This window comes from Apis dorsata, unplaced genomic scaffold (genome assembly GCF_000469605.1).
Source record: "Apis dorsata unplaced genomic scaffold, Apis dorsata 1.3 scaffold_199, whole genome shotgun sequence".
Classification (NCBI taxonomy): Eukaryota; Metazoa; Arthropoda; class Insecta; order Hymenoptera; family Apidae; genus Apis; species Apis dorsata.
The window spans coordinates 214209-225361 of record NW_006263483.1 but is presented as its reverse complement, the minus strand read 5'-3'; the positions used below and the strand labels follow the sequence as shown (position 1 = coordinate 225361).

The 11153-nt window shown below is 34.0% G+C and overlaps 1 protein-coding gene across 10 annotated transcripts in view; it reads right to left on the bottom strand.

Annotated features, from left to right (window-relative positions):
- Window positions 1-700: 700 nt before the first annotated feature.
- Window positions 701-11153, bottom strand: part of LOC102673943 (bromodomain adjacent to zinc finger domain protein 2B) — a 22618-nt gene continuing 12165 nt past the window's right edge. For 3 of the 10 annotated variants that reach the window (XM_031510058.1, XM_031510057.1, XM_031510065.1), the window contains 16 exons: window positions 10830-10895; window positions 10167-10211; window positions 9076-9129; window positions 7869-8067; window positions 7677-7796; window positions 6986-7559; window positions 6691-6910; window positions 5873-6611; window positions 5532-5792; window positions 4961-5459; window positions 4530-4875; window positions 3570-3691; window positions 3345-3486; window positions 3096-3226; window positions 1926-2210; window positions 701-1733 (listed from right to left, as the gene is read on the bottom strand). In XM_031510058.1, the coding sequence (XP_031365918.1) occupies window positions 1556-1733; window positions 1926-2210; window positions 3096-3226; window positions 3345-3486; window positions 3570-3691; window positions 4530-4875; window positions 4961-5459; window positions 5532-5792; window positions 5873-6611; window positions 6691-6910; window positions 6986-7559; window positions 7677-7796; window positions 7869-8067; window positions 9076-9129; window positions 10167-10211; window positions 10830-10895 (3981 nt within the window). In that variant the 3' untranslated portion in view covers window positions 701-1555. Of the gene's footprint in view, window positions 2211-3095; window positions 3227-3344; window positions 3487-3569; window positions 3692-4529; window positions 4876-4960; window positions 5460-5531; window positions 5793-5872; window positions 6612-6690; window positions 6911-6985; window positions 7560-7676; window positions 7797-7868; window positions 8068-9075; window positions 9130-10166; window positions 10212-10829; window positions 10896-11153 lie in introns of all 10 variants that reach the window. The other 7 variants (XM_031510059.1, XM_031510066.1, XM_031510061.1 and 4 more) reach the window with 6 other exon arrangements.

The following is an 11153-nucleotide window of genomic DNA, read 5'->3' as shown; positions in this document are numbered from 1 at the left end:
TTTAAAAAAAAAAAAAAAAGAAAAAAAAAAAAGAAAAAAAAAACGGAAAAACGATTGTTTATTACTTGCTTTAAAATTTATAATTTCATTCTTTCTTTGTTAAAAGAAACGTGCCATTCAACGTATACAATTAATCATTTATTAAAATAAATAGAACTTTAATATATATTGCTTTTAAATATGATATTTGAATTCGAATGATATTAATTGAATAATTGCAGTATTGATTTAGGATATGCTAAATTGATTTTTTAAAATATAATTATTAAAAACTGTTCATATTTATCTTTATACATTTTCAAATACATATTTTATTTATTTAAAGTTTAATTTTCTTCTTTGTAAATTATTTAAAATTTCTTGTAATATGGATAAAGATTCACATTTCTGTTGTCAAAATTCACATTGGGTTATGAAATTACTATATTTACGTGTAATCATTTAATCAATAACCCATGTGTGAGTCAAAAAATATTTAAAATAAAAAAACAAATCAATAAAAATTAGAGACAAAATCCGTGGAATGGCATAAATTATGTCCTTAATTGGAAGATTGACTTCGTCGTCATGTTGCATATCTTACTCTACAGCAAATGTTACCCTTATCGTGCTGATGTTTTTGTGGGCAGAGGTGTTATGTGTGTTTTGCATGTTTCATGTGATGTGACTATCTATATAGTATACATATACACTATATTCATATTTATACATATATATTTATATTTATTTATATATACCTCTTCTTTTCACATTCATTACTTTGCAAAATATTTCTTTTGCCGGCACTAAGCCTGTATAATACAATCGCAAATTACATCTTGTTCGCTTAGGCAAAATTTACTTGTTTTACTTGGTAAGTACAGTGACCATCTGCATTGCATTTCATTTCTACTCGAGGAGGAGGTCAGGTTGGAGGCTTCAATAGAGTATCCCACATATGGATATTTTAGTCGCGTCGATTTTAAAAAGCTCCAAATCACAAAACGTAATTGTATACGTAAAATCTCTGTTACGGCTTCTGGCCTCGATAAAGCTTCTCTTATTTATCCTACTTACAATCCTTATGAGGTTCGTTAAACGCAACTTGAGTTTTGTTCGGCAGAAGCGTCTCGACGAATATAGAATTCTTGTAACATCGCGTTTTTTAAGTTCATCGTCGATGCTACAGAGAGAAGTACGGGCCGTTAAAAACGTTCGCCACCATTGGATTATTTTCGAGCATTAAAGTATATGTATGATTAGAATGCGAGAAGCGCCCACGCGAGCGTCGATTACGGGCGAATAACGAATAAAAGATCAGAGACGAATAGAACACGCACGTAACGCGACGCGCACGAAGATGTATCCGCATTCGTGGAGTTTTATTATTATTTTTTTCTCTATTAGAATTAAAGTTGTTCAATCGACCGCTAGAACGAGGCCGACAGAGCACAGAGAAAACAGGTCTCGCGATTAATCTCTTCGATGATATTCCTAATGATACTCTCGAGGGTTTTACCCTCTAGTAGTAGAAGTGGGCAAAACTGTTGCAGGTGTTGCGAGAACGAACCGAGCCTCAGCTATGCGTTTGCGGGTGTGGAGGTGGTGCGCCAGTAATCTCGGTCCAACGCATTTCGAAGAAACTGCGCATCCCATGTCCGGCCTTCCCCACGGGACTGTCGTCCTCGTTGAATACCTCGCAGTTGATGAACATCTGTCTGACATCGGCGCAAAACTCATCGCGAGACTTGTACCTGTATCGAGAAGCACTCTTTGGAACATGTTCGCAATTTTCCAATTTTTTCGGATTGAAGCTGACGATCAAGTTAGAGCTTTTTTCTAGAGATCTTAGATGAACTTTTTTTTTTTATGTTTAGGGAAAGAGGCATTTCTAAATAGAGAGTACGTTCAATTAACTAGTAGTCGTTGGTACGCGTGTAACTTACACGGAATCCTGCAATTTCTTCTTAATAGTACTGAGATCCATGGGTGTTTTAATAATTTTCTTGTAGGTAGGAAACTGTTTGGTGTTCACCGGCAAGAGGAACGGCCAGGCCTCGTCCTGTTGCTCCAACTGTTCGAGTAGCACCTTACAAGGAGCCAACTCTCGTTGTTGTTTCTTCGTGAGCGTCCTATTGTTTCCCTCCTTCCGTGGTGAGGCAGTTGGGGTTGCTGGTTCCGATGAACTGACGTCCTCTACGTGTGTGTTCGATGCCGTTGACGGCGTTGGACTGCGACGCAAAACAATAGAAATTATTTGCACGATTATCTTTCTCGTTTGCAGGAGGTTTTTCCGTCTTAAAAGCTTCTGGACGAATGCATTAAGATTCGAGCGTGTATTTTCTGCTTGAGACGGGTACGTTGTTCTCGATGGAACATTTCGTCTTTCTGACTCTTTGTCTTTCGTTCTATTTGGTCTCGCTTTTTTCTCTCTCGTCGTTTTTGCCCTTTTATGGTTTATTATTAATATTATTATTATTATTATTACAGTATTAATATTATTATTATTGTTGTTATTATTATTATTATTATAATTATTATTATTATTATTACTATTATTAGTATTATTATTTTATACATTTTCATAGAACCTGAAGACAGCTCTACCGTTACGACGAATTTTTTAAGAAAATACCCAACCCGTTAGTCGATGATCGTAACACACTGTACGAAGTACAGGGTGTCCCCCGACGAGAAGAGATATGACACGATAGTATTCATAAAGATACAGAATATCACTTGAATGAAGAAAAACCTACCTATCAATAATTTTTAATATATGAAGAATATTAACTATATATAATCTATCGCGGAACACCCTGTATGAAGTAAATATTTTCTTACAACATAATTTTCGACGAGTATGTACGATATGGGTCGAAGATGTAAGTCGAGTATAATCGCATGAGAGTGATGTGTATGCATTTATGTTCATTCGTTTTAAAACAGTTTCTTTTTGTTTCCTATTCGATCGGAAATTGGTTGTTCGTTTGCGTTCGCTGAATATTATAATATGAGTCATAGTTTCGTAGTTATTTTCCCTATTGTATATTTTATGTCAAACATTGTTAAATCAGCGTGTTGACAGTGTTTGTTTTTTTTTTTAACGTAATCACCTAGCTGGTGGATGATCAGAACTTTCACTTTCTCTGGTGCCTCCCCCTTTGGTATGACTCCTTCGACTACTATTTCTCTTCTTTGGTTGTTTACTGTGGCAATTAGAACAATACCATTTTCCCCTTGGCATCTAAAAATATGAGATAAGTAAATTAAATAAACGAGAATAACACATTTCTTTGAAAAAATATATTCACATCTAAATATATATGTATATATGTAAATGTTGATAAAAAAAAATCACTTACTTTTGGCATAACAGGATTGTGGCAGTCAGTGTGATAAGCCCTTGGACAGAGTTCACATAATACTAAATTTTTACCAACTCTCTTTCCACATACCAAACAGTTTCGTTCCCCTGTTGCTTTATTCATGCATTCGTGACAATACCTGAAATATATTCATAATTGTAATTGTTTAATTACAAATGAACTTATCATCGTTATTTGAATATTTAAAATACAATTTCTTACCAGTCACCATCAGGAATGTTTTCCATTTTTGGACGGAAACAATAAGTATGATAGCCGCGGTCACAACCATCACACAGTAATAATTTGTCTTCGTTATCTCCGCTATGACAAAATTGACAATTCTGTAACAAGAAAAAAAACTTTCCAATTTAAAATGATAAAACGCATATTTCGAAAATATTGATTTCAGTTTCAGCATTTATTAATTAAGCATTTAAAATTAAACCCATCAATGCAATAAATGTTAATCAACAAAAAATACATATAATAAATAAGAAGATAAACTTTAACATTCAGAAATATATAATTAACAAAATTAGTGCAAAGCAATTTTAATTTCTTTGTATCATGCATTTTGATTATTATATAATTTAATGTATAACTAAATTTAGATATATAAATGGTGGATTGGAATAACTGAAAATTTGTATAAAGTAAAATCAAAATAATAAAATATTTTAAGATTATGCATATAATTATATAGTTATAACTAAATAGAAACTATTCTACAAAAGGAATCATATGAAGCATTAAAGGAAAAAATTAGTAAACGATAAGCGGCATTTTCTTGCATGCTACCGTTACGTTAGACTCTAACCACCATTTAGCACATCAATAAATTATTTTTCTTTTAAATTATAGCAATTTTTTCAAAATGCATTGTAAGTTTTATATTAAAATAATTAATTCTCCAATTTTATTTTTAGTTAATTCACAACTATGGCTGCCGCATTATTCGCACTTAAAAATATTCATGAATTCGTTTAACTTCCTTACAATATTACATTTGAACATGTTACGGAAAGTGCCACGATAAGAGCATTTCGTTTGACCAAACATTTACCAATCATTTTTGAAAGCGATATGCTCTCTGTGGTTCATTGTGCAAGGAAGGATAGAAGAATCACGCAGGAAGTAAGAAGAGGGTACTTTGGTTAGTAAGTTAGTGCGAATACCCACAGAGGCCTGAGAAGTAGTCAATAGCTGATTGTATTGAGTGGTAGCTTTGAGTGAGACGCAGCGGTTTCGTAGCTTGACGCAGACCGAGTTTCTAGCTGGTGTTAGACTCACAGCCTTCATGATGCTCTTGTCCCAAGCGATGCTAGCCTCCAACATATAAAGTGCCATGGCCAGCTGAGCGGATGTATGTGCTCGAGCTGTTGCCTCTCGCCAGTTGTTTAGCCCTCTTGGAGTTGTTTCTTCTTGAGGTACTGGGGTCTGATTGCTCTGATCCGAATTATTCGAATTCGCATTTGCAGCAGCTGCTTGTTCTGCCTTTAAAGCCGCTAAGTTTGGATCTCCCGTACTATAATTTTAAATAAACGAATGGAATGAATTCTCAATTGAAATTTGTGATATTTAAATCCTAGATAAATATTTAAATATCTTACCAAACACCTAACGGTGGTTTCAAATATCTCCTTTCTATAGCGGCCTCTAGAGACAATAACCTTTGCCGGGCTTGTTCAACTGCACTGATCTTTTCCATTTCGTTCAGTTTTTCAATTTCTTCAGCCTCCTCGGTTCCTGCCCGTGGAGGCAATTTCCAGCCTTTGACCTGCATGCTGGCATTTGCGACTTTATCTTCTAGGGCCTCAACTTGTTCCAATAATTGCGCATCCACGCGTAGCGCAACTTGTTCACTCCAGACTGCCGGATTGTCTGGTTTTGGAATTGGCGTATCAGGTTCATCAGGTGTCGCTTGAAGTTCTGTAGCAGTAAGATTGCCAGGATCTACGTTGATCTTGCCTGTAACAGCTAAGAAAGATTCCATAGTCGCCCACGTTGTACGTTTTAGTTCTTTTTCGCGAACACCGCGAGAATGAAGATGTTCCAACAATTCTTGAAACGTATCGACATCCGTTATTCTCCACCAGCCATATCTTAAATCTAAAACGAACAATATAATACATTAGTATAACTTTAGATAATTTAAAAAATTAATTATCACATATTACTTGCCATTTGGTACTGGTTTAGCTTCTCCAGGAGGTGGTAAACCATGAACTTTTAAATATTCAAGTTGCGCTGCTTCATCTTGAGTCAAAATTAAAGGAGCAGGACTATCACATCTATCATAATTTGGACTAGCCGGTGGAGGAAATACTGGTATTCTCAGTTCAGTTGGTTCGGCTATTCCAAATATTTGTTTGGTACTTGGTCCTGGAGTATCACAAGTTTCCCGAGGTAAAATTGAGAACCAATTCGATTCGTTACTATTATCTGAAATTATTAAAGTAAATAACATTAGCACAAACATTTTTAAAGATTTTTTAATGTATAATAGATTGAAGAAATCTTACTGGAAATAAAGGTGCCATTCAATTCCTTCCCATTATGAAGGTTATTCACATGATTGAATTTATCACCGTTTGGAATTGTTTCAACAATTTTATCTTCCATCATCTTTACCGCTGGTTTCATATCTTCATCCGTTTCGTCATTTTCTTTTTTTGTTTCTTCTTTGACATCCACATCCATACTAATTACTTCTGTTTCTTGTTTAATCTCTTCAGATGTAACATTGGTCTTTGCATCAGTCATTGAATTATCTAAATCATTCTTTTTCTCTTCCTTAACATTCGTTAAATTTTCGCAGTTTTGCATAGGTTCTTTCTTACAATTAATATCTTCAATTTCAGATTTCGTTTTTTCTATTAAAGGTTTCATATCTTCTTGATCATTTGAATTGAACTTCTTTTCCTTCTTTACGTCATTAGGAGCTTCATTCTCACGATTCTCGACTTTAGTGTCTTCTTGTTTTGTTTCTCTTTTCTCCTCCATCGATACATCTTTGTACTTTTCGTCTAATTCAGCTTGCAACTCGAGGATTTCAGGTTCTGCGCTTTCCATGGCCTCGACGAAAATCCCACCTGCACATGCTAACTCCCAATATCTTCTCCAATACCTATCTTGACCAAATATGTGGGCTCGTAGTTGTTTTGAAGAGCTATTCAATTTTTGCAATTGTTCTTCTGACTGTTTTAATAATTTGTCCAACTTTTTACCGAGCTCTTCACCAGAGAGATTTTTGTCTTCTTCCTAAATTATACATATATAAATGCATAAAATCTTTATTTTATAACAGATCAATCAATATATTTTAAATTATATAATTTACCTCCTCAGGTTGAGTTCCTTCACTCTCATTTTCGGACATGTCTTCAACTTCATCTTCATGATGAATCTCATCAGGAGTGGGTGTCGTACCTACTGCCGTTGACGACGTGTTACCCTCCTCATCGCCCTCTTTTTTCTCAATCGTAATGGTGTCTCCAGTTTTATTAACTATTACACCCACTGCTTCCATTCGTACCTTTCGACTATGTAACTGTCTCAATCTACATAAATATTCAAATAAAATTATTAATCTCACTCTAAATTCATAACCTTAAATCATGAATAAAAATACTTACTTTCTTATCTTTGTGTCCAATACGAATCTTTCTTTTCTTAACTGAGCTACTGTTTCCAAGCTTCCTTCGATCTGTCTGATCACAGCTTTGTTCTGCAATAGCTCGTTACAAAGGAACGCGAGCATTTGTGCCTTGTGCGTCGGATTCAAAGCTAGGAATGGTTTGTCTCGCAACCTTTCGGACATCCTCCATGTTTCGTTATTATGTAGATGCTCGTAAAATTGAGCATTTTTGCCCGAACAGGTCGAAGCATAATCACCACCATTCTGATGATGATCGGCAAATTTCTTATCGCGTTCCCGTTCTAGACATACTCCTGTCAGAGCCTTCACTTCTCCTGTCGCGTTCGCGTATAAGTAGATTCGTAACACTTCACTGATGTTGGCATGCGTTATGTCAGCTTGTCGGAGGCTTTGGCCAAGGCCTGTCGTGTGTCTCGCTGGTTGAGGGATTCCTGGATCCTCGATCGCACATACTAATAGATGTGTCATTACGGACAGAAGCTCTTCCTCTGCTTCCTCGTCATTGAGCAACGCCAATTGAAGGCTTTTTAAACTTGGGAGCGATTCCATATCTAAAAATGAAGATTAATATTTGAACTATATCTATAGAAATTATTAATTAGAACTATGAATATCTACATGAAATAATGATTGCTTTAAAAGTTTTATTCGATTGAACAATCACTTACCAAAGCCTAAAGTCTCGCCGAAATTATGTAGAAATTCAAACACCATTACGATGTCTGCAAACGCTTGGCCGGATAATTTCAGACCAGGTATTCGTTTTAGTTCTGGCAGTGATCTATGATCTGAAACCAGAGAATTCAGTACATGTTACAGAATTTACAAATTATATGAACAAAAGCTTCGCAAAGACATACCAGTTAGTTCCATATCTTCAACAGGCTTTCTGATCTGTTCGATCAGTTCCATCTCCATCTTCCTTTGTTCGGCACGTTTCTCTTTCGTTGCTATTCTCTCGGCTCTCGCCTCCAATCGTTTTTTCTCCCTTTCCTCCATTTTTCGGCGGTTTTCTAACGCTCGAACCAATGCCATGTGCTGCCTCCTTCGTTCTCTTTCCTAAATTATTTAACGAGAAACCATTGAACCGAGAAAAAAGATACATAGAGAATCAACGACATTCCATGCAGAGAATTTCTCGTAAAATATTTTTGTTAAAAGCACAACTGTGGCACACACGGGCTACAACAACTTCTACATTTTCAAGGTGTTTCAAAAGAGGCTACATTTGATAGTAGACTTTTGTTCAAAAACACCGTGCAAAACTATTCTTTTACCCAACCTGTTTCAACTTTGGTAAGTTTGATAAATTTTTTCGAATGATTAATACGTTTTGACCATGCATTTTATTTTATTTTCATTTCTTTTTTTTTTAATTTCTATAGATATAAATTTTTTATTATGATCGTTGATCATGTGAGATACAAGCATCTGAATATTCTATCGATATGATCGAAGCGAGGAATGGACATGTTATCACCGAAGAACTGGTTAGTGAACGTGAATATTACAAAAAGCATTAGTATAGCTCGCGTGGCAAAATATATTGTTTTGAATTTTGATTTTATTCGACGATGGCTTATAAATGAATCTAAAATTCTCGACAAGGAACTGACAAAGTGCAGATTAGTTAGTTTTAGCTAGTGATTCACAACTATATATGGTAACTTTAAACTCGTCAACTCGATTTACTTTCGCATTATCGATCGTTCGTTATTTATTCACATATTTTCTAATAAAAAAAAATTATAATAAAATTATTCAAGTGAAATATTTAATTATGAAAATTTCAAATTAAAAATTTTCTTCTTAAAATTGTAAAAGTTAAATTTTCAAATATATCATTCAAATTAGATTAAATTTAAAAAATAAAATATTATTTAAAATATATCGATTTTAAAATTTAATCCATCGATCATCAAAGACGAAGAATCGATAAAAATTCTTTCATTTTCTTTTCTTTTCTTTTTATTGGTATAAACAATGACGAGTTTAAAATTTGTAAATTCGACTCGTTCCATTTTAGTAAAGTCGTTTTAATTAAACTAGATTGGGTATGAGACATACCAGCTCGACGGTGTAGAGCATCTCGCGCTGCTTGGTGAGCTCCTGCATGTACATCTGCGGCACAAAACACATCCACAGTCCACCAGTGCTCAACTACCTTACACGGTCAGAACAATTCGTTTTCTTTCTCGCGCACGCATTTATCAATCATCGTTATAAAAAAGTGAATTTTTTCAATTCGAAAAACATTGAATTCGTCAATCAGCTTCAAACTGTTTTTGTTAATATCCTTTTTAAAATTAGATAAAAAAAAAAATTGAAACAGTGATCAATTCACATCGTTGTAAAATCAATATCGTTGGTCAACATTGATTAACGATTTTTCATATGTTACGTTTTTTGAAAGAAGTACAAATTTTGGAAATTTATTTAAATTTATTCTAATAGATAGATTGTTCAATCCATATCGTTGCTACGTCAAAACCAAACTCACACCCGTATCTCAAACGAAACTCAAAGCAATCTTAGATCGCGACGTTCGAGGAACCAAAGAGACGAAATTACAGTTTACAAAAACTAAAGAAGCAAATACGTATAACAGAACTCTGATATAGCGTGTCTTTATATGATTTATAAAAGCATCGATAATTATGGATCTCCTCACCGTCATATAGCTTTATTTTTTTTTTTATATATATATATAAAAAAACAAACGATGCGATTTTTATTTAAAAATAGAAAAATAGAAAAAAAAGGATATAATAACATTCAAAGAAATATGTGCATATTTTAAAAATAAAAGAGAAAAAAAAAGTAGTAAAATAAATAAAAAATAGTAAAAATCTAAATATGTATATATCAAGATAAAAATAGAGATATATAATATATTATAATTTGATATTTAATCGCGTAGGAGATTAGTAAATGGAAATATGAATGAATATAAGCGATATATGTAGATAAAAAATGTGTGTACACGAAACGGAAGCTCATATATTTCTACGAGAGAAATAAAGAAACACACACACTCGCACACTGTCTATTCTACAGCAATGACACGATTCAAGAAAACGATCCAAAAAAAGAGAGGAAAGAGAGAGAGAGAGAGAGAGAGAGAGGAAAAAATAAAGGAAAATTCGTTTTAGACTCACCTGTTCTTTCAGCATAACTGCCTGCTGCCGCTTCAGCTCGCGTTCCTGAGAAATCACAGAGAATGCTCGTGGTCATTTTTCTCTCGTTCGTTAAATATTGTTCTTCTAAAAAGCAACTAATGAAGTTGAAGAGGCGTATGTATTTTTCACATGGAACAGAGTGAGAAAAGAAAAAAAGAAAAAAGAAAAAAAAAGAAAAAAATTAAACAAATAAAATTCGACGAAGGAGAAAACTCGACGAGGGACAAAAACGTAATTAAGGGAAAAAAGACGAAACATGCGATTCTCGTACGAGTTGATTAAATTCGAACGACAAATTAAATTCCACTTTCAAAAGAAATTTCTTTAAATCCTTTTAGAATGTTTGAAGAATCAGTTTTTTTAAAACAGACTTTTAACACGAGAGGGAAAAAGAAAAATAAAAAAGTTATAAATTTATAATTGAATCTACGATAGAAAAGGAAAAGAAGAATCGAATAAACGAATTGGAAGTTAATTTATCGGTAAATAACATTGTTACCTGGAATAACGTGAATAAAGTTAGGAAATTTCCAGGCTGAATTTTTATTTTTGAAAAACGAGCGATAGAGAATGAAGGAAAATGTGAAGTACGGAATAGTAGAGAGAAACCAGGCTAACGTGTAACAACGATTTTAGGATTACCTGTTGCTTTCGTTGTTGTTCTTCCAGTCGTATCTTCTCCACCTCTTCCTGCCGTTTTTTCCGAGCCTGCGCACATGCCATATACACACGTCACTCTCATCCGTCATTATTTTCGAAGGGTCAAACTTACAGAATTTCTCTTTTTATTTTTCTTTATTTTCTTTTCGATTTAAGCGCGATACCAGAGAATTTTGTCGTCGTAATTTTACCGATCGTATGTCCATCTTCCTTATCGACTTAAAACGATAACGCGGCAAAAAGTTTAACGTTTAAATTCACAGATGACGTTGCATCATCGATTTCTACTAACGCGTTGCTAATTAC